The sequence below is a fragment of the Idiotropiscis lumnitzeri genome, chromosome 18 (genome assembly GCF_059441095.1).
Source record: "Idiotropiscis lumnitzeri isolate Australia: NSW breed Sydney's pygmy pipehorse chromosome 18, RoL_Ilum_1.0, whole genome shotgun sequence".
NCBI classification, from domain to species: Eukaryota; Metazoa; Chordata; class Actinopteri; order Syngnathiformes; family Syngnathidae; genus Idiotropiscis; species Idiotropiscis lumnitzeri.
This window is the reverse complement of record NC_142408.1, coordinates 14,789,511-14,808,271: the sequence shown is the minus strand read 5'-3', so window position 1 is coordinate 14,808,271 and position 18,761 is coordinate 14,789,511. Positions and strand designations below refer to the sequence as shown.

Below are 18,761 nucleotides of genomic sequence, written 5' to 3'. Positions count from 1 at the left end.
GGGGGGCCTAGTGTGCCCCAGCACTGGTCTGGTTGCGGGAAAACGAAAACTTAATTTTTAATGATTTTTCGTAATCGGGAATATTGGTCAAAAGTTGAGATTTCTTCTGCATTTTATTTTGAAATGCGACATCAGATTTCATTCAAAGTACTTTGGTTGGATACCTGCGGTGGCCTAGTGTGCCTCGGCAGTAGTCTGGTTGCGGGATAACAAAAACCTAATTTTTAATGAATTTTCTATATCGCGTGTAAAGGTCAAATTTTGAGATTTCTACTGCCTTTTATTTTAAAATGCCACATTAGATTTTGATGAAAGTACCTCGGTTGGATACACGGGGTGGCCTAGTGTGCCCCAGCGCTGGTGTGGTCACGGGATAATGAAAACTTAATTTTGAATGATTTTTCGAATTCAGGTGTAAAGGTCAAATTTTGAGAATTCCTCTGCGTTTTATTTTGAAATGCCACATCAGATTTTGATGAAAGTACTTCGGTTGGATACCTGGAGTGGCCTAGTGTACCCTAGCACTTGTCTGGTTGCGGGATAATGAAAACGTAATTTTTTATAATTTTTCAAAATCATGTGCAATGGTCAAATTTTGATATTTCTCCTGCCTTTTATTTTGAAATGCCACATCAGATTTTGATGAAAGTACTTCGGTTGGATACCTGGGGTGGCCTAGTGTACCCTAGCACTTGTCTGGTTGCGGGATAATTAAAACGTAATTTTTTATAATTTTTCAAAATCATGTGCAATGGTCAAATTTTGATATTTCTCCTGCCTTTTATTTTGAAATGCCAAATCAGATTTTGATGAAAGTACCTTGGTTGGATACACGGGGTGGCCTAGTGTGCCCCAGCACTGGTCTGGTTGTGGGATAACGAAAATTTAATTTTTGATAATTTTTCAAAATCATGTGCAATGGTCAAATTTTGATATTTCTCCTGCCTTTTATTTTGAAATGCCAAATCAGATTTTGATGAAAGTACCTTGGTTGGATACACGGGGTGGCCTAGTGTGCCCCAGCGCTGGTGTGCTCGCGGGATAATGAAAACTTAATTTTTAATGATTTTTCGAATTCAGGTGTAGAGGTCAAATTTTGAGAATTCCTCTGCGTTTTATTTTGAAATGCCACATCAGATTTTGATGAAAGTACTTCGGTTGGATACCTGGGGTGGCCTAGTGTACCCTAGCACTTGTCTGGTTGCGGGATAATGAAAACATAATTTTTGATAATTTTTTAAATCATGTGCAATGGTCAAATTTAGATTTTTCTCCTGCCTTTTATTTTGAAATGCCACATCAGATTTTGATGAAAGTGCCTTGGTTGGATACCTGGGGTGGGCTAGTGTGCCCCAGCACTGGTCTGGTTGCGGGAAAACGAAAACTTAATTTTTAATGAATATTTTAAATCAGGTGTAAAGGTCAAATTTTGATATATCTCCTGCCTTTTATTTTGAAATGTCACATCAGATTTTGATGAAATTACTTCAGTTGGATTCCTGGGGTGGTCTAGTGTGCCCCAGCACTGGTCTGGTTGCGGGGAAACAAAAACTTAATTTTTATTGATTTTTCGTAATCGGGTATATTGGTCAAAAGCTGAGATTTCTTCGGCATTTTATTTTGAAATGCGACATCAGATTTCATTCAAAGTACTTTGGTTGGATACCTGGGGTGGCCTAGTGTGCCTCGGCAGTAGTCTGGTTGCGGGATAACGAAAACTTAATTTTTAATGAATTTTCTATATCGAGTGTAAAGGTCAAATTTTGAGATTTCTACTGCCTTTTATTTTAAAATGCCACATTAGATTTTGATGAAAGTACCTTGGTTGGATACACGGGGTGGCCTAGTGTGCCCCAGCGCTGGTGTGGTCACGGGATAATGAAAACTTAATTTTGAATGATTTTTCGAATTCAGGTGTAAAGGTCAAATTTTGAGAATTCCTCTGCGTTTTATTTTGAAATGCCAAATCAGATTTTGATGAAAGTGCCTTGGTTGGATACCTGGGGTGGCCTAGTGTGCCCCAGCACTGGTCTGGTTGCGGGATAACGAAAATTTAATTTTTAATGAATTTTCTATATCGAGTGTAAAGGTCAAATTTTGAGATTTCTCCTGCCTTTTATTTTAAAAGGCCACATTAGATTTTGATGAAAGTACCTTGGTTGGATACACGGGGTGGCCTAGTGTGCCCCAGCGCTGGTGTGGTCGCGGGATAATGAAAACTTAATTTTTGATAATTTTTCAAAATCATGTGCAATGGTCAAATTTTGATATTTCTCCTGCCTTTTATTTTGAAATGCCAAATCAGATTTTGATGAAAGTGCCTTGGTTGGATACCTGGGGTGGCCTAGTGTGCCCCAGCACCGGTCTGGTTGCGGTATAATGAAAACGTAATTTTTGATAATTTTTCAAAATCATGTGCAATGGTCAAATTTTGATATTTCTCCTGCCTTTTATTTTGAAATAAAAGGCCAAATCAGATTTTGATGAAAGTACCTTGGTTGGATACACGGGGTGGCCTAGTGTGCCCCAGCGCTGGTGTGCTCGCGGGATAATGAAAACTTAATTTTTAATGATTTTTCGAATTCAGGTGTAGAGGTCAAATTTTGAGAATTCCTCTGCGTTTTATTTTGAAATGCCACATCAGATTTTGATGAAAGTACTTCGGTTGGATACCTGGGGTGGCCTAGTGTACCCTAGCACTTGTCTGGTTGCGGGATAATGAAAATATAATTTTTGATAATTTTTTAAATCATGTGCAATGGTCAAATTTAGATTTTTCTCCTGCCTTTTATTTTGAAATGCCACATCAGATTTTGATGAAAGTGCCTTGGTTGGATACCTGGGGTGGGCTAGTGTGCCCCAGCACTGGTCTGGTTGCGGGAAAACGAAAACTTAATTTTTAATGAATATTTTAAATCAGGTGTAAAGGTCAAATTTTGATATATCTCCTGCCTTTTATTTTGAAATGTCACATCAGATTTTGATGAAATTACTTCAGTTGGATTCCTGGGGTGGTCTAGTGTGCCCCAGCACTGGTCTGGTTGCGGGAAAACAAAAACTTAATTTTTATTGATTTTTCGTAATCGGGTATATTGGTCAAAAGCTGAGATTTCTTCGGCATTTTATTTTGAAATGCGACATCAGATTTCATTCAAAGTACTTTGGTTGGATACCTGGGGTGGCCTAGTGTGCCTCGGCAGTAGTCTGGTTGCGGGATAACGAAAACTTAATTTTTAATGAATTTTCTATATCGAGTGTAAAGGTCAAATTTTGAGATTTCTACTGCCTTTTATTTTAAAATGCCACATTAGATTTTGATGAAAGTACCTTGGTTGGATACACGGGGTGGCCTAGTGTGCCCCAGCGCTGGTGTGGTCACGGGATAATGAAAACTTAATTTTGAATGATTTTTCGAATTCAGGTGTAAAGGTCAAATTTTGAGAATTCCTCTGCGTTTTATTTTGAAATGCCACATCAGATTTTGATGAAAGTGCCTTGGTTGTATACCTGGGGTGGCCTAGTGTGCCCCAGCACTGGTCTGGTTGCGGGATAACGAAAATTTAATTTTTAATGAATTTTCTATATCGAGTGTAAAGGTCAAATTTTGAGATTTCTCCTGCCTTTTATTTTAAAAGGCCACATTAGATTTTGATGAAAGTACCTTGGTTGGATACACGGGGTGGCCTAGTGTGCCCCAGCGCTGGTGTGGTCGCGGGATAATGAAAACTTAATTTTTGATAATTTTTCAAAATCATGTGCAATGGTCAAATTTTGATATTTCTCCTGCCTTTTATTTTGAAATGCCAAATCAGATTTTGATGAAAGTGCCTTGGTTGGATACCTGGGGTGGCCTAGTGTGCCCCAGCGCTGGTGTGGTCACGGGATAATGAAAACTTAATTTTGAATGATTTTTCGAATTCAGGTGTAAAGGTCAAATTTTGAGAATTCCTCTGCGTTTTATTTTGAAATGCCACATCAGATTTTGATGAAAGTACTTCGGTTGGATACCTGGGGTGGCCTAGTGTACCCTAGCACTTCTCTGGTTGCGGGATAATTAAAACGTAATTTTTTATAATTTTTCAAAATCATGTGCAATGGTCAAATTTTGATATTTCTCCTGCCTTTTATTTTGAAATGCCACATCAGATTTTGATGAAAGTGCCTTGGTTGGATACCTGGGGTGGCCTAGTGTGCCCCAGCACCGGTCTGGTTGCGGGATAACGAAAACTTAATTTTTGATGAATTTTTTAAATCAGGTGTAAAGGTCAAATTTTGAGATATCTCCTGCCTTTTATTTTGAAATGTCACATCAGATTTTGATGATATTACTTTAGTTGGATTCCTGGGGTGGTCTAGTGTGCCCCAGCACTGGTCTGGTTGCGGGATAATGAAAACGTAATTTTTTATAATTTTTCAAAATCATGTGCAATGGTCAAATTTTGATATTTCTCCTGCCTTTAATTTTGAAATGCCACATCAGATTTTGATGAAAGTGCCTTGGTTGGATACCTGGGGGGGCCTAGTGTGCCCCAGCACTGGTCTGGTTGCGGGAAAACGAAAACTTAATTTTTAATGATTTTTCGTAATCGGGAATATTGGTCAAAAGTTGAGATTTCTTCGGCATTTTATTTTGAAATGCGACATCAGATTTCATTCAAAGTACTTTGGTTGGATACCTGCGGTGGCCTAGTGTGCCTCGGCAGTAGTCTGGTTGCGGGATAACAAAAACCTAATTTTTAATGAATTTTCTATATCGCGTGTAAAGGTCAAATTTTGAGATTTCTACTGCCTTTTATTTTAAAATGCCACATTAGATTTTGATGAAAGTACCTCGGTTGGATACACGGGGTGGCCTAGTGTGCCCCAGCGCTGGTGTGGTCACGGGATAATGAAAACTTAATTTTGAATGATTTTTCGAATTCAGGTGTAAAGGTCAAATTTTGAGAATTCCTCTGCGTTTTATTTTGAAATGCCACATCAGATTTTGATGAAAGTACTTCGGTTGGATACCTGGAGTGGCCTAGTGTACCCTAGCACTTGTCTGGTTGCGGGATAATGAAAACGTAATTTTTTATAATTTTTCAAAATCATGTGCAATGGTCAAATTTTGATATTTCTCCTGCCTTTTATTTTGAAATGCCACATCAGATTTTGATGAAAGTACTTCGGTTGGATACCTGGGGTGGCCTAGTGTACCCTAGCACTTGTCTGGTTGCGGGATAATTAAAACGTAATTTTTTATAATTTTTCAAAATCATGTGCAATGGTCAAATTTTGATATTTCTCCTGCCTTTTATTTTGAAATGCCAAATCAGATTTTGATGAAAGTACCTTGGTTGGATACACGGGGTGGCCTAGTGTGCCCCAGCACTGGTCTGGTTGTGGGATAACGAAAATTTAATTTTTGATAATTTTTCAAAATCATGTGCAATGGTCAAATTTTGATATTTCTCCTGCCTTTTATTTTGAAATGCCAAATCAGATTTTGATGAAAGTACCTTGGTTGGATACACGGGGTGGCCTAGTGTGCCCCAGCGCTGGTGTGCTCGCGGGATAATGAAAACTTAATTTTTAATGATTTTTCGAATTCAGGTGTAGAGGTCAAATTTTGAGAATTCCTCTGCGTTTTATTTTGAAATGCCACATCAGATTTTGATGAAAGTACTTCGGTTGGATACCTGGGGTGGCCTAGTGTACCCTAGCACTTGTCTGGTTGCGGGATAATGAAAACATAATTTTTGATAATTTTTTAAATCATGTGCAATGGTCAAATTTAGATTTTTCTCCTGCCTTTTATTTTGAAATGCCACATCAGATTTTGATGAAAGTGCCTTGGTTGGATACCTGGGGTGGGCTAGTGTGCCCCAGCACTGGTCTGGTTGCGGGAAAACGAAAACTTAATTTTTAATGAATATTTTAAATCAGGTGTAAAGGTCAAATTTTGATATATCTCCTGCCTTTTATTTTGAAATGTCACATCAGATTTTGATGAAATTACTTCAGTTGGATTCCTGGGGTGGTCTAGTGTGCCCCAGCACTGGTCTGGTTGCGGGGAAACAAAAACTTAATTTTTATTGATTTTTCGTAATCGGGTATATTGGTCAAAAGCTGAGATTTCTTCGGCATTTTATTTTGAAATGCGACATCAGATTTCATTCAAAGTACTTTGGTTGGATACCTGGGGTGGCCTAGTGTGCCTCGGCAGTAGTCTGGTTGCGGGATAACGAAAACTTAATTTTTAATGAATTTTCTATATCGAGTGTAAAGGTCAAATTTTGAGATTTCTACTGCCTTTTATTTTAAAATGCCACATTAGATTTTGATGAAAGTACCTTGGTTGGATACACGGGGTGGCCTAGTGTGCCCCAGCGCTGGTGTGGTCACGGGATAATGAAAACTTAATTTTGAATGATTTTTCGAATTCAGGTGTAAAGGTCAAATTTTGAGAATTCCTCTGCGTTTTATTTTGAAATGCCAAATCAGATTTTGATGAAAGTGCCTTGGTTGGATACCTGGGGTGGCCTAGTGTGCCCCAGCACTGGTCTGGTTGCGGGATAACGAAAATTTAATTTTTAATGAATTTTCTATATCGAGTGTAAAGGTCAAATTTTGAGATTTCTCCTGCCTTTTATTTTAAAAGGCCACATTAGATTTTGATGAAAGTACCTTGGTTGGATACACGGGGTGGCCTAGTGTGCCCCAGCGCTGGTGTGGTCGCGGGATAATGAAAACTTAATTTTTGATAATTTTTCAAAATCATGTGCAATGGTCAAATTTTGATATTTCTCCTGCCTTTTATTTTGAAATGCCAAATCAGATTTTGATGAAAGTGCCTTGGTTGGATACCTGGGGTGGCCTAGTGTGCCCCAGCACCGGTCTGGTTGCGGGATAATGAAAACGTAATTTTTGATAATTTTTCAAAATCATGTGCAATGGTCAAATTTTGATATTTCTCCTGCCTTTTATTTTGAAATGCCAAATCAGATTTTGATGAAAGTACCTTGGTTGGATACACGGGGTGGCCTAGTGTGCCCCAGCGCTGGTGTGCTCGCGGGATAATGAAAACTTAATTTTTAATGATTTTTCGAATTCAGGTGTAGAGGTCAAATTTTGAGAATTCCTCTGCGTTTTATTTTGAAATGCCACATCAGATTTTGATGAAAGTACTTCGGTTGGATACCTGGGGTGGCCTAGTGTACCCTAGCACTTGTCTGGTTGCGGGATAATGAAAATATAATTTTTGATAATTTTTTAAATCATGTGCAATGGTCAAATTTAGATTTTTCTCCTGCCTTTTATTTTGAAATGCCACATCAGATTTTGATGAAAGTGCCTTGGTTGGATACCTGGGGTGGGCTAGTGTGCCCCAGCACTGGTCTGGTTGCGGGAAAACGAAAACTTAATTTTTAATGAATATTTTAAATCAGGTGTAAAGGTCAAATTTTGATATATCTCCTGCCTTTTATTTTGAAATGTCACATCAGATTTTGATGAAATTACTTCAGTTGGATTCCTGGGGTGGTCTAGTGTGCCCCAGCACTGGTCTGGTTGCGGGAAAACAAAAACTTAATTTTTATTGATTTTTCGTAATCGGGTATATTGGTCAAAAGCTGAGATTTCTTCGGCATTTTATTTTGAAATGCGACATCAGATTTCATTCAAAGTACTTTGGTTGGATACCTGGGGTGGCCTAGTGTGCCTCGGCAGTAGTCTGGTTGCGGGATAACGAAAACTTAATTTTTAATGAATTTTCTATATCGAGTGTAAAGGTCAAATTTTGAGATTTCTACTGCCTTTTATTTTAAAATGCCACATTAGATTTTGATGAAAGTACCTTGGTTGGATACACGGGGTGGCCTAGTGTGCCCCAGCGCTGGTGTGGTCACGGGATAATGAAAACTTAATTTTGAATGATTTTTCGAATTCAGGTGTAAAGGTCAAATTTTGAGAATTCCTCTGCGTTTTATTTTGAAATGCCACATCAGATTTTGATGAAAGTGCCTTGGTTGTATACCTGGGGTGGCCTAGTGTGCCCCAGCACTGGTCTGGTTGCGGGATAACGAAAATTTAATTTTTAATGAATTTTCTATATCGAGTGTAAAGGTCAAATTTTGAGATTTCTCCTGCCTTTTATTTTAAAAGGCCACATTAGATTTTGATGAAAGTACCTTGGTTGGATACACGGGGTGGCCTAGTGTGCCCCAGCGCTGGTGTGGTCGCGGGATAATGAAAACTTAATTTTTGATAATTTTTCAAAATCATGTGCAATGGTCAAATTTTGATATTTCTCCTGCCTTTTATTTTGAAATGCCAAATCAGATTTTGATGAAAGTGCCTTGGTTGGATACCTGGGGTGGCCTAGTGTGCCCCAGCACCGGTCTGGTTGCGGGATAACGAAAACTTAATTTTTGATGAATTTTTTAAATCAGGTGTAAAGGTCAAATTTTGATATATCTCCTGCCTTTTATTTTGAAATGTCACATCAGATTTTGATGAAATTACTTCAGTTGGATTCCTGGGGTGGTCTAGTGTGCCCCAGCACTGGTCTGGTTGCGGGAAAACGAAAACTTAATTTTTAATGATTTTTCGTAATCGGGTATATTGGTCAAAAGTTGAGATTTCTTCAGCATTTTATTTTGAAATGCGACATCAGATTTCATTCAAAGTACTTTAGTTGGATACCTGGGGTGGCCTAGTGTGCCTCGGCAGTAGTCTGGTTGCGGGATAACGAAAACTTAATTTTTAATGAATTTTCTATTTCGAGTGTAAAGGTCAAATTTTGAGATTTCTCCTGCCTTTTATTTTAAAATGCCACATTAGATTTTGATGAAAGTACCTTGGTTGGATACACGGGGTGGCCTAGTGTGCCCCAGCGCTGGTGTGCTCGCGGGATAAGGAGAACTTAATTTTTAATGATTTTTCAAAATCATGTGCAATGGTCAAATTTTGATATTTCTCCTGCCTTTTATTTTGAAATGCCACATCAGATTTTGATGAAAGTACTTTGGTTGGATACCTGGGGTGTCCTAGTGCGCCTCTGCAGTAGTCTGGTTGCGGGATAACGAAAACTTAATTTTTAATGAATTTTCGTAATCGGGTATATTGGTCAAAAGATGAGATTTCTCCGGCATTTTATTTTGAAATGCGACACCAGATTTCATTCAAAGTACTTTGGTTGGATACCTGGGGTGTCTTAGTGCGCCTCTGCAGTAGTCTGGTTGCGGGATAACGAAAACTTAATTTTTAATGAATTTTCGTAATCGGGTATATTGGTCAAAAGTTGAGATTTCTTCGGCATTTTATTTTGAAATGCGACATCAAATTTTGATGAAAGTATCTTGGTTGGATACACGGGGTGGCCTAGTGTGCCCCAGCGCTGGTGTGGTCGCGGGATAAGGAAAACTTAATTTTTAATGATTTTTCGAATTCAGGTGTAAAGGTCAAATTTTAAGAATTCCTCTGCGTTTTATTTTGAAATGACACATCAGATTTTGATGAAAGTACCTTGGTTGGATACCTGGGGTGGCCGAGTGTGCCTCGGCAGTAGTTTGGTTGCGGGATAACGAAAACTTAGTTTTTAATGATTTTTCGAAATCGTGTGTAAGGGTCAAATTTTGATATATCTCCTGCCTTTTATTTTGAAATCCCACATCAGATTTTGATTAAAGTACCTTGGTTGGATTTCTGGGGTGGCCAAGTGTGCCTCAGCAGTAGTCTGGTCATCTTCAAATCTTTAAATGGTCTCGCCCCAGGGTAGTGCCTCAGGTATGTGGACCAAATGCTGCTGGAGGTGCCGAGGACTAAGCGCAGCCTCAGGAGGGATTGCGCCTTTTCTGTTGCCGGTCCTTCCCTGTGGAATGAGCTCTCATTAAATGTTAGGCAAGCCTGTCCATTTTTAAAACCCGTTTGAAGACACATTTTTATTCCTTAGCTTTAGACTGAACATGAAACTGTCACTGTTCTGTTCTTCTGGTATCTGTTGTAAATGTGTTTATGTGTTTTAATTTGTCTTTTAATTACTAGTTAATTTATATGCCGGCTTGTGAAATGAGCTATATCAATTAAAATGTATTGTATTGTAATATTGTATTAATTTTTAACTTAATGATAAAAGGAAAAAAGCTGTTCCATAACTTCAGCTCTTTCCAGGGGCATTGGTCTTGCTGGAATTTATTTGCATCCATCCATCCATTATCTGTCCCACTTCTCTTCTTAAGGGATGCTGAAGCCTATCCCAGCTATCTTCAGTAGGCGGGGTACACCCTGAACTGGTTGTCAGCCAATCGCAGGGCACTCATAGACCAACAACCATCGGCGCTCACACTCACACCTAGGGGCAATTTATGGTGCCCAATCAACCATGCTTGTATTCTTTAGCTTTCGACTCAACATGAGATTGTCACTGTCCTGCTGTTCTTCTGGTATCTACTGTACATGTGTCTGTGTTTTAATTTGTGTTCTAATTTATATTACACTATATTAAGTTCATAAAGTAGGTTGCCTGGTGATCATACGTTCAGCTGTTCTGATCTTGGTTTTGTTTTACTTTTGCTGCTGATCTTGCAGTTGACACCAGCACAAAAACACAACAGAACCGTGTTTTTTTTTGTTTTTTGTTTTTTGTTTTTTTAGCAGGGAGTACATGCAACGCCGTAGGAATTAGAGTGCAGTCGTCCTAGACCTTACATTCCAGGCTTTTGGGCCACGAATTCTCAGTGACATTACAACAATTATATTCACATGAGTCCCTTCATAAGAAAAACTCATGATTTGCGCGGGAAAAAACATCCAATGGGCATGTATTAAAATATGCTGGACACATCATGACAACTTATTCAACCATTTTGCATGTAAAGACTTATACGATGAACTAATGCCATAATATTGTGGGGTGTGATTCAATTTAACAGAAACTATTTATAGTTTCTAATACAATTTGATCAACATGACATATACAACTGATATGTAGAATTAGAAATCCCTTTATTGTCATTGTACTCAAGTGTGCAACGAGATTAGAGTAGCAAAGCATAGTATTCATAGAAATGAGAAACTGCTTTTTAGATGCGCACACGTGACACCATGATGTCAAAACTGAACAAGTACTTTTGAGAAATTCAATTCTGATCTGAGAAATGTACCAAAGGAACGAAGAAAAACTTTTACATCACTTGTGATCGATTTCAGAAAAATGGTTGAGTTAATGATTTACATGTCCCTTCATTAGAAAAACTCAAGACTCACTAGAGATTATTTTTTTAATGGAGATGTTTTTAAAATATACTAGTCATATTATGACAACATGTTCAACCATTTTGCATGTAAAGAGTTATACGATGAACTAATACCCAAATGTTGTGGGGTGTGAAGCAATTCACTAGAAAGTCATTATAATACATTTTGATAAACATGACATTGATAACAATAATGTATGAAACAATGGATAATTGTACAATATCATTTGCGCGAATGTGGCAAAGCATCAAAAATGAAAGAAATTAGAATTTATATGCACAAGTGTCAAGGAAGTGAACATTAAACAAGTAGCTTTGAGAAATTCTATTCTGATCTGATAAATAAACCAAAGTAACTGAGAAAAACAGTAAAACAATGGTCATCAAAACAAAAATGGTAAAAAAAAGTTGCCAGTTATCTTGACAAAGTCTTATCCGCACACAATGACAGAAGGACTTGTCTTCCTAATAGCAGGGACATACTCACGGATATTTACTTTAGTCCTCACTGAAGGCCCTACTTCACTTGGCCCCCAATGCACGTCCCTGTCTCCCTTGAGATCCAAACAGCAACAAATGTGAATGAATCAACAGCGGTGGCTGCTGTGCAAAGTAATCCCTTTACAATGACAATAAAGGGATTTCTAATTCTAATGGGCCAAACCAGAAAGGTATTCCTTTCTTATTTATTCTACAACTCGATCATAAATCTCCTCGCGTTCAAAGAATTACTTAGTATTGCATATGCATTTTTTTTTAAATTAGTGCCTACGCACGGTTAGTACAGTAAATGACGTCCATTGAGGGAACACATAGAGGTGTCTTGCTGCCAAACATACCGACAGTGGCGCAAAAAGTATGTATGGGACAACTACGGCGCATAGGGGTGCCACACGAGAGGGGGCGCCAAAGCGATGGGGGCAAAATAATATTGGAGTGGACATTTTATATATTTAACGGTGGTTTGTTCACGGTTAAGGTTTGATCTAATCACTAATACTAATAGAGGTATGTCACTGATAGGCTCCGTGACTGTCACCGCCACCCCCCACCCTGCGAGCTCACAGAGACAGTCCAGTGCGCGCGACCTCGAGAACGCGAGCGGTGAGTGTTTAAAATTCAAACGTCTGATGATGCTAAAGATGGAGAAGCAAAATAGAACGTGCTCAGGTGCACAAAACCGAAAAAAGGAACAGGGAGATGGAGAAAGACTATGCAGCCATGAAAACCAGCGTTTCAAAGTGGTTAAAAGACAGTAGTAGTAAGAGCCACACGTGGCTCAATGAAACGTTCAATAAAAGTTTGAAATAAAAGTGTTATATTCCCCACAAAAATGTATTCATAGGCTACATATAAAAAATTAAATTGTTATTACTATATGTTTATTATTTTATATATTATGTATTTTTGGTTGGGGAGCCTGTTATGTGTCTGCATACACCCCAGAAAGTAGGTAGTTGCCCCCCTGCGTACAGACCAGCTGATATTTTTAAAAAAAGAATATTTAAGTGTTTGGCAAAATTGCTTACTATAACAAGCACTTGTTCTTTATATAGAACATCCACAGCAGTAGGTTTAATCACAATGAAAATATACAAGTTTAATACTTGTGTATTTTTATTTTGTTCCATTAAAGCAAATGTTGACTATTGTTCACATATATGAAGTTTATGCAAAGGGTTTGTTTAGGTTGGTTTTAATGCCTAAAAAGTACTATCTTAATAGGGTAAATTATAGTATTAAAAAGAGCTTTTGAGAGCTAGCTTGAGATATCAACTAAATCCAAAGAAACATACAACAATTCGTATTAAAATTCCATTATTTTTGCTTGAGGCGGGTGGAGCAGTATGAGCTTTACCATCTGGTGTCCACCCAACACAGGGATTGAACACCTGCTTCCAATTTTCCAGTGCAGAGTGCTGACCACTGCGCTAATAGTCTAGACCGCTGGTCCAGAAGTGATGTTTACGTATAATTGCATCTGTTACACATGACATTTTCCTCGGCAGAGGGGTGGATGAGACAGGAAAAGACCTTTCCCGAAGTAGCCCAGCAGGCTGGACCATCAACACACACATTAATCTATTATTGATTGGCAACATACTGTATGTCTACCTAATAACTGTGCATTTACGTAGACCCAGTGGAAGGCCGAGGCCTCTGCCCCGATCGGGCTAGTATTAAAAGATTAATTAATTTATGCAACAAATGAGTTGTGTCATGGATTATAATGTAAAATTGAAGACATAAATCACACACAATAAAGACATTGACCAAAAATAACACTGAAAACTGAAAATTTAATGTAGTACACTTAGTATCTATGATGGCACATCTCTGTCACTTTGTTCTAATGACAATTAATCCTGCTACTTTTTCATACGGTCATTTGAGGACATTGCAATCTTGTATTAGAAGTAGGGAAGTTATTTTCACTGTTAAAATGTAAAAGTAAATATTAATTGCAAAGATAGCCATCATGTCCAGTATTGCTTCAGTAAAACAAAACTATTACAACACAGCAGAATATTCTATAAGCAACAAAGAGGAGAGAGGACACAGACTTAAATATAACATGAGTGAAAGGCCGACTACAACCTAGACTGGTGGCCAGTCAACCAACAGGGCACACACATTCTAAAATCCATAAATTTCCATTCACATTGTCACTGACGGAACCATCCAACCTTTCATGATATGAACATTTTTTTTTAATGTTTAAATTACGAGAATAAAATATTAAATATTATCAGGGCAGGGGCGGCACGGTGCACGACTGTTTAGCACAATGGCCTCACAATGCAGAGGTCATGGGATCCAGATCCCGCCTTTCTGTGGAGAGTTTGCACATTCTCCCCGTGCCTGCCTGGGTGTTCTCCGGGTACTCCAGTTTCCTCCCACATTCCAAAAACATGCACGGTAGGTTGATTGAACACCCTGAAATGTCCTTAGGTGTGTTTGTGAGTGCGGATGGTTGTTCGTCTTTGAGTGCCCTGCAATTAGCTGGCAACCAGTTCAGGGTGTACCCTGCCTACTGCTCGAAGACAGCTAAGAAAGGCTCCAGCACGCCTGCGACACTCGTGAGGAGAAGCGGCTCAGATATTGTATGGATAATATAATGTCATGTGTCATGTCATTATCCACACTGCTTATCCTGTACAGGGTCGCGGGAGGGTACGGGAGCCTATCCCAGCTGACTACGGGCGAAAGGCGCACTACACCCTGAACTGGTCGCCAGCCAGTCACAGGGCAGACCTAGATACCATCACTGAGTGGGAACTGAACCCACGCTGCCCGCACACAACTCGGGCGAGTGTACCACTACACCATCAGTGACCCTGGATAATATAATATAATTTTTTAAATTATTTATTATTATTTTTTGTTATTCTAATTTAATTTGATTAATTCTGATAATCTGCAACAGTATTAGAGATTTTCTCCTGCGACAAGAGAAGTACAGGCGAATATCTGACGACGAATATTTGCGACCTTGAACGAACCCTGACGTAAATGCGCATTTTTCTACCTTCGCCAACAGTCGTGTTTGAGGGTAATGTCTCAATGTAAACAATGAACTTGGTTTAAAATATATATTTTTAAACTATGAATTGACCAAGTTCTCAAAACTGAAAAGAATATAATCTAATGTAATCCATCTAGCAATACTATATCTCTGTGCATCTATTAAATCATTAACCTCTCATGTGATCTCTTCCATCTCCTGTTCCTATCCCTTTGGAATTAATAATTTTCTTATTTCCATCCTGCAACTCATTTTATGTTGAACATTTATGTTAAATTATGATTGTGAGTGTGAATGTTTATCTGTGTGTGCCTTGCGATTGGCTGGCAACAGATTTAGGATATATATATATATATATATATATATATATATATATATATATATATATATATATATATATATATATATATATATATATTGCCTGTGTGTAGAATGTCTTAACTCAGAAATCAGCTTTGCATAGTACATTGTTAACTATCGGGACATTCCTCATTAAGGAAATGCATATGTAACAGTAAGCAGCCAATATAGAGATAAATCACTTGGATAAAAACTATTTTCTGTATGTTAAAAATAATGTACTGTACAATATTCTGTTAAAAATAGACTGATAAAATAAATAACAAACTAAAAGTACAGTATAGTTCGTGTACTCCAAACACATATGCATTTAAATTATGTCATCAAGGAGATGCGGAGTCCCTACCCAGTCCAATGTCCTTGGCTCAGACGCAGCCATAATCATGCACATGAACTGTTTACCTGTCCTCTTATCAATCGGATAAATAGTGGTGGGGGTGAATCTTAGGTTATTTTCCACAAATTCACAGAGCTGCTGATACACTTGAGGGTATTCATGGCGTAAGAATACTCCTCGAATCCTTAACTCTCGTTGTATATTGATAAAACAGATTTCTCTGGCCTTCCTGCCTTCTTCTCCTGCTTTGTCAATATCTGCTGTTCCTGGTGGTGGAGTTAGGATCAGGGTTTCCATCTCACCCTGTTTCTTGTGGATTTTTCTGTCTGGGCTAAAAGAAGCCAGAGCTACCTTTGCATATTTTCTGACTGCTGGCGCTTGATTTCTTGGTGAAGGCCCATCAGGCAGCTGCTCACCGACAGCAATAGATACATTCAAGATAAAACATTCATTTGGGTCATATTCTTTTCCAGCTTCTTGCAACTCTTTACAGTATTCACCAAGGTTGTCTTTGAAACTTTCAAGCTCCCTCAGGGACAAGTATGTAGGTGACATAGGTAGACTATCCATGCCTGCCTGCAAAAAGTTACTGGAAGACACAGTGTTTGGGAAACCAAGGAAGAGTACGCCTCTACCTCGAGAAAGATAACCAACTTTGGCAAGACGGGAGAAGGCTTTGTGGACTTCAATAGTCTCACGACAATGTTTGATAATATGTCGACATGAGCTGCCGATTCTACCATAAACACAACTCTCTTTATGAATGTCCCAGTCTTCTCTTCGGCAGTTGCGTGAGCAGTAATAGGTGTAGCAGCTGTGACAGGATTTAAAGTAGAGGCAAGCATTGAACAGAGTTTCGGTTCTCCGGCATTTGTTGTTCGAACACATCATTGTATCATCCTCATCTGGGCTCTGATCCGGGGAGCACTCATCTCCACCCCTCATTGCATTACTTGCCCCATCCATATCTGGAAAAGAATTAGGATTTAATCTCATTGAAGTTGGTTGCTTGTCAAGAGGAGGTGGTTCTTCTGGAACAGCCTCCGAGCTCTTCCTTGACAAAGATACTGCCTCTTCCTCATCAATTAGCTTCTTCAGCTGATCTAGTATGTGCTCACTCGCCCTTCGACTAGGCGGTTTGTAGTCAGTCACAAGATCAGCCAGCAGCTCATCAAGTTGTTCAAGGCTTTGCTGAAGAGAGTTGTCATGTGGCTTTTCTTTGGTTGAGGCTTTAATGTCATGCTGACCTTCACTGCATCTCAAGTCCAGAATATCCCAACTGGCAGACTTTCCTTCAGCCTTCCTAAGATTCCCAGTCCGAAAGTCATTATCAGTAATTGTGATCTCAGGAGTTACTAACCACTGTTTGCTCGTAGTGTTCTTTGATGTTGGTGGAGGGCTTTGGTCAATCAAGGAGTTATCAGACATGGATAAAGCTGCATAACGTCTTGGTGAAGTGGAGAGATTGACTACCACTGGCTGTGGTTTGTCATCTGGAGCTCCTACAGGTTTCCTTGGATCAAGATCATTGTAGCTCTGATGCCGTTGAACAGAAGGGGGTTGTTCCCTCTCTGTGTGCGAGGTGAGAATATCATCCAATGATCGTGAATAGGATTTATAATCTGTGCCAATTCTTTGAGTTTCTGCAGAAGTGTTTGAATACCAAGGCATTAATGCAGCCTCTTGTTGGACTCTGGTTGGAGTGATTTGGGACACATAAGTTACCGGATTCGAGGAATAGCCAGAAGCATAGGAACTGTACCAATCATCAGTGTGTGCCTGAATAATTCTCACATTTTTTTGGCTGTCTGTATAATGGGCCCTTGCTGGGATGTGGTGCTGCGGTGGCATGGCATGAATGTCGTGTGAGTAATAAAACCTTGGAGGAGCAGTCTGAATTTGATAAGACCTTGGATCATCCCCATAAAATATTCTTGTAGGTTGTGGTTGTATGATGTATGGCCCTGGCTCATTTGCTGTAAAGGATTTTGGATACCCTGTCTGTAAAGTGTATGGATAGTGTTCCATTTCATTGTGGTAAGGCCTTGTACCCATAGCATGCACCATTCGATCTCTTTGATCATGTACATATTGCACTTTGGAGGTTTGTCCTGTGTTATGTTGATCATGAAAATAAGAACTTGGCTGAGGAGGAGCAGTGGTAACATAGCTATTGGGATCCTCTTTATAAAACATTGGTATTGGCATGTTCGGACTGGAGTGAGTTCTGTTTTCTGTGTCATATCTAGAAGAAGACATCCCTTTGAAAGGAACTTCCATTTGGTGTTTGTACTTATTTGGCAGACTGTAGGAATTATGAGAAGCTTGCTGACTCTCTGTACCCAATGACTCTGTGGGCGTTGGTGCCCTAGAATAGGAGAAATGGCGGGGCACAGTCAGGCTCTTACTCCCCCAATTATGGTGTCTTTGCCAAGGGATGTCCATTTGAGGCGTAGGACGTTTCTGTCCAGTGTGATGTAATGCTGAATCATTTGGTTTAATGTCTACCCGACATCTGACATGAGGGCTGGTTGCTGGTTTATCCTGTAGTGCCTCCTCATAAGTATTAGCTAAATAATGGGGTGAATATCTAATATTACCACTTATTTGAGGTTGAAGTCCAACAGGAGGTACATCATGTAAGTGAGCTCTATTTGCTACATAGGAAGACTCCTTATGTGGGGATATGGTAGGTTTCCAGTGAGATTCTTCAACAGTGCATCGGGACTCCCTTCCCTTCCTCCCTGAGGATGAGGATTCAAATAATATAGGGTTAAGATTAGTTTGAACTCGAGGTGCACTTTTTGACCGAGCTCTTCGTTTTTGCTCAGGGACTGCGGGCTCACTGTTCATACTTGTGTCCATTGGTTGAGATGTTAACCTATAGTTGAAAATATCTGGAGCAGAAAAGCGATACCTCTGATGATGACCCAGGGCATTCCAGACAATATCTGGGTTAGCCCCATGCCTGTCAGTCTTTTTCTTGTGTGGGGAATGCATTGAGTATTTATGATGTTTCGAGTACTCCAATGAGTTATCTTCTAAGATACGGCAGTGCTGCTTATTGTCCTTGCTCTTAAAGTCTTCCAGTGTGCTGCAATTTAAAGAATTACATTCTTTGGAGACTTGCAGGGATTTGGAGAGTGAAGGAATGCGGCTAATTTTTATGTCTCGATGCACACTTGATACCAATAAGTCAGGTGGTCCCGTGAGTGTCATCTTAAAAGGACGCCTTTAATTTTCGTCATTAAGCTCAATGGTTGTTGAAATGGCCTAAAAGAGAAAAAAACAAAGAATATTAGGA

The 18,761-nt window shown here is 39.2% G+C and overlaps 1 protein-coding gene and 1 long non-coding RNA gene across 3 annotated transcripts in view; both read right to left on the bottom strand.

Annotated features, from left to right (window-relative positions):
* Positions 1 to 18,761, bottom strand: part of LOC148319645 (uncharacterized) — a 42,434-nt gene that overhangs the window by 14,124 nt on the left and 9,549 nt on the right. For both annotated transcript variants that reach the window (XR_015839739.1, XR_015839740.1), the window contains exon 2: positions 9,672 to 9,850. This is a non-coding gene — a long non-coding RNA (uncharacterized LOC148319645). The remainder of the gene's footprint in view (positions 1 to 9,671; positions 9,851 to 18,761) is intronic.
* Positions 13,515 to 18,761, bottom strand: part of ajm1 (apical junction component 1 homolog) — a 14,575-nt gene continuing 9,328 nt past the window's right edge. The window contains exon 2 of the mRNA XM_088281260.1: positions 13,515 to 18,730. Within this exon, the coding sequence (XP_088137386.1) occupies positions 15,431 to 18,676 (3,246 nt within the window). The 5' untranslated portion in view covers positions 18,677 to 18,730 and the 3' untranslated portion in view covers positions 13,515 to 15,430. The remainder of the gene's footprint in view (positions 18,731 to 18,761) is intronic.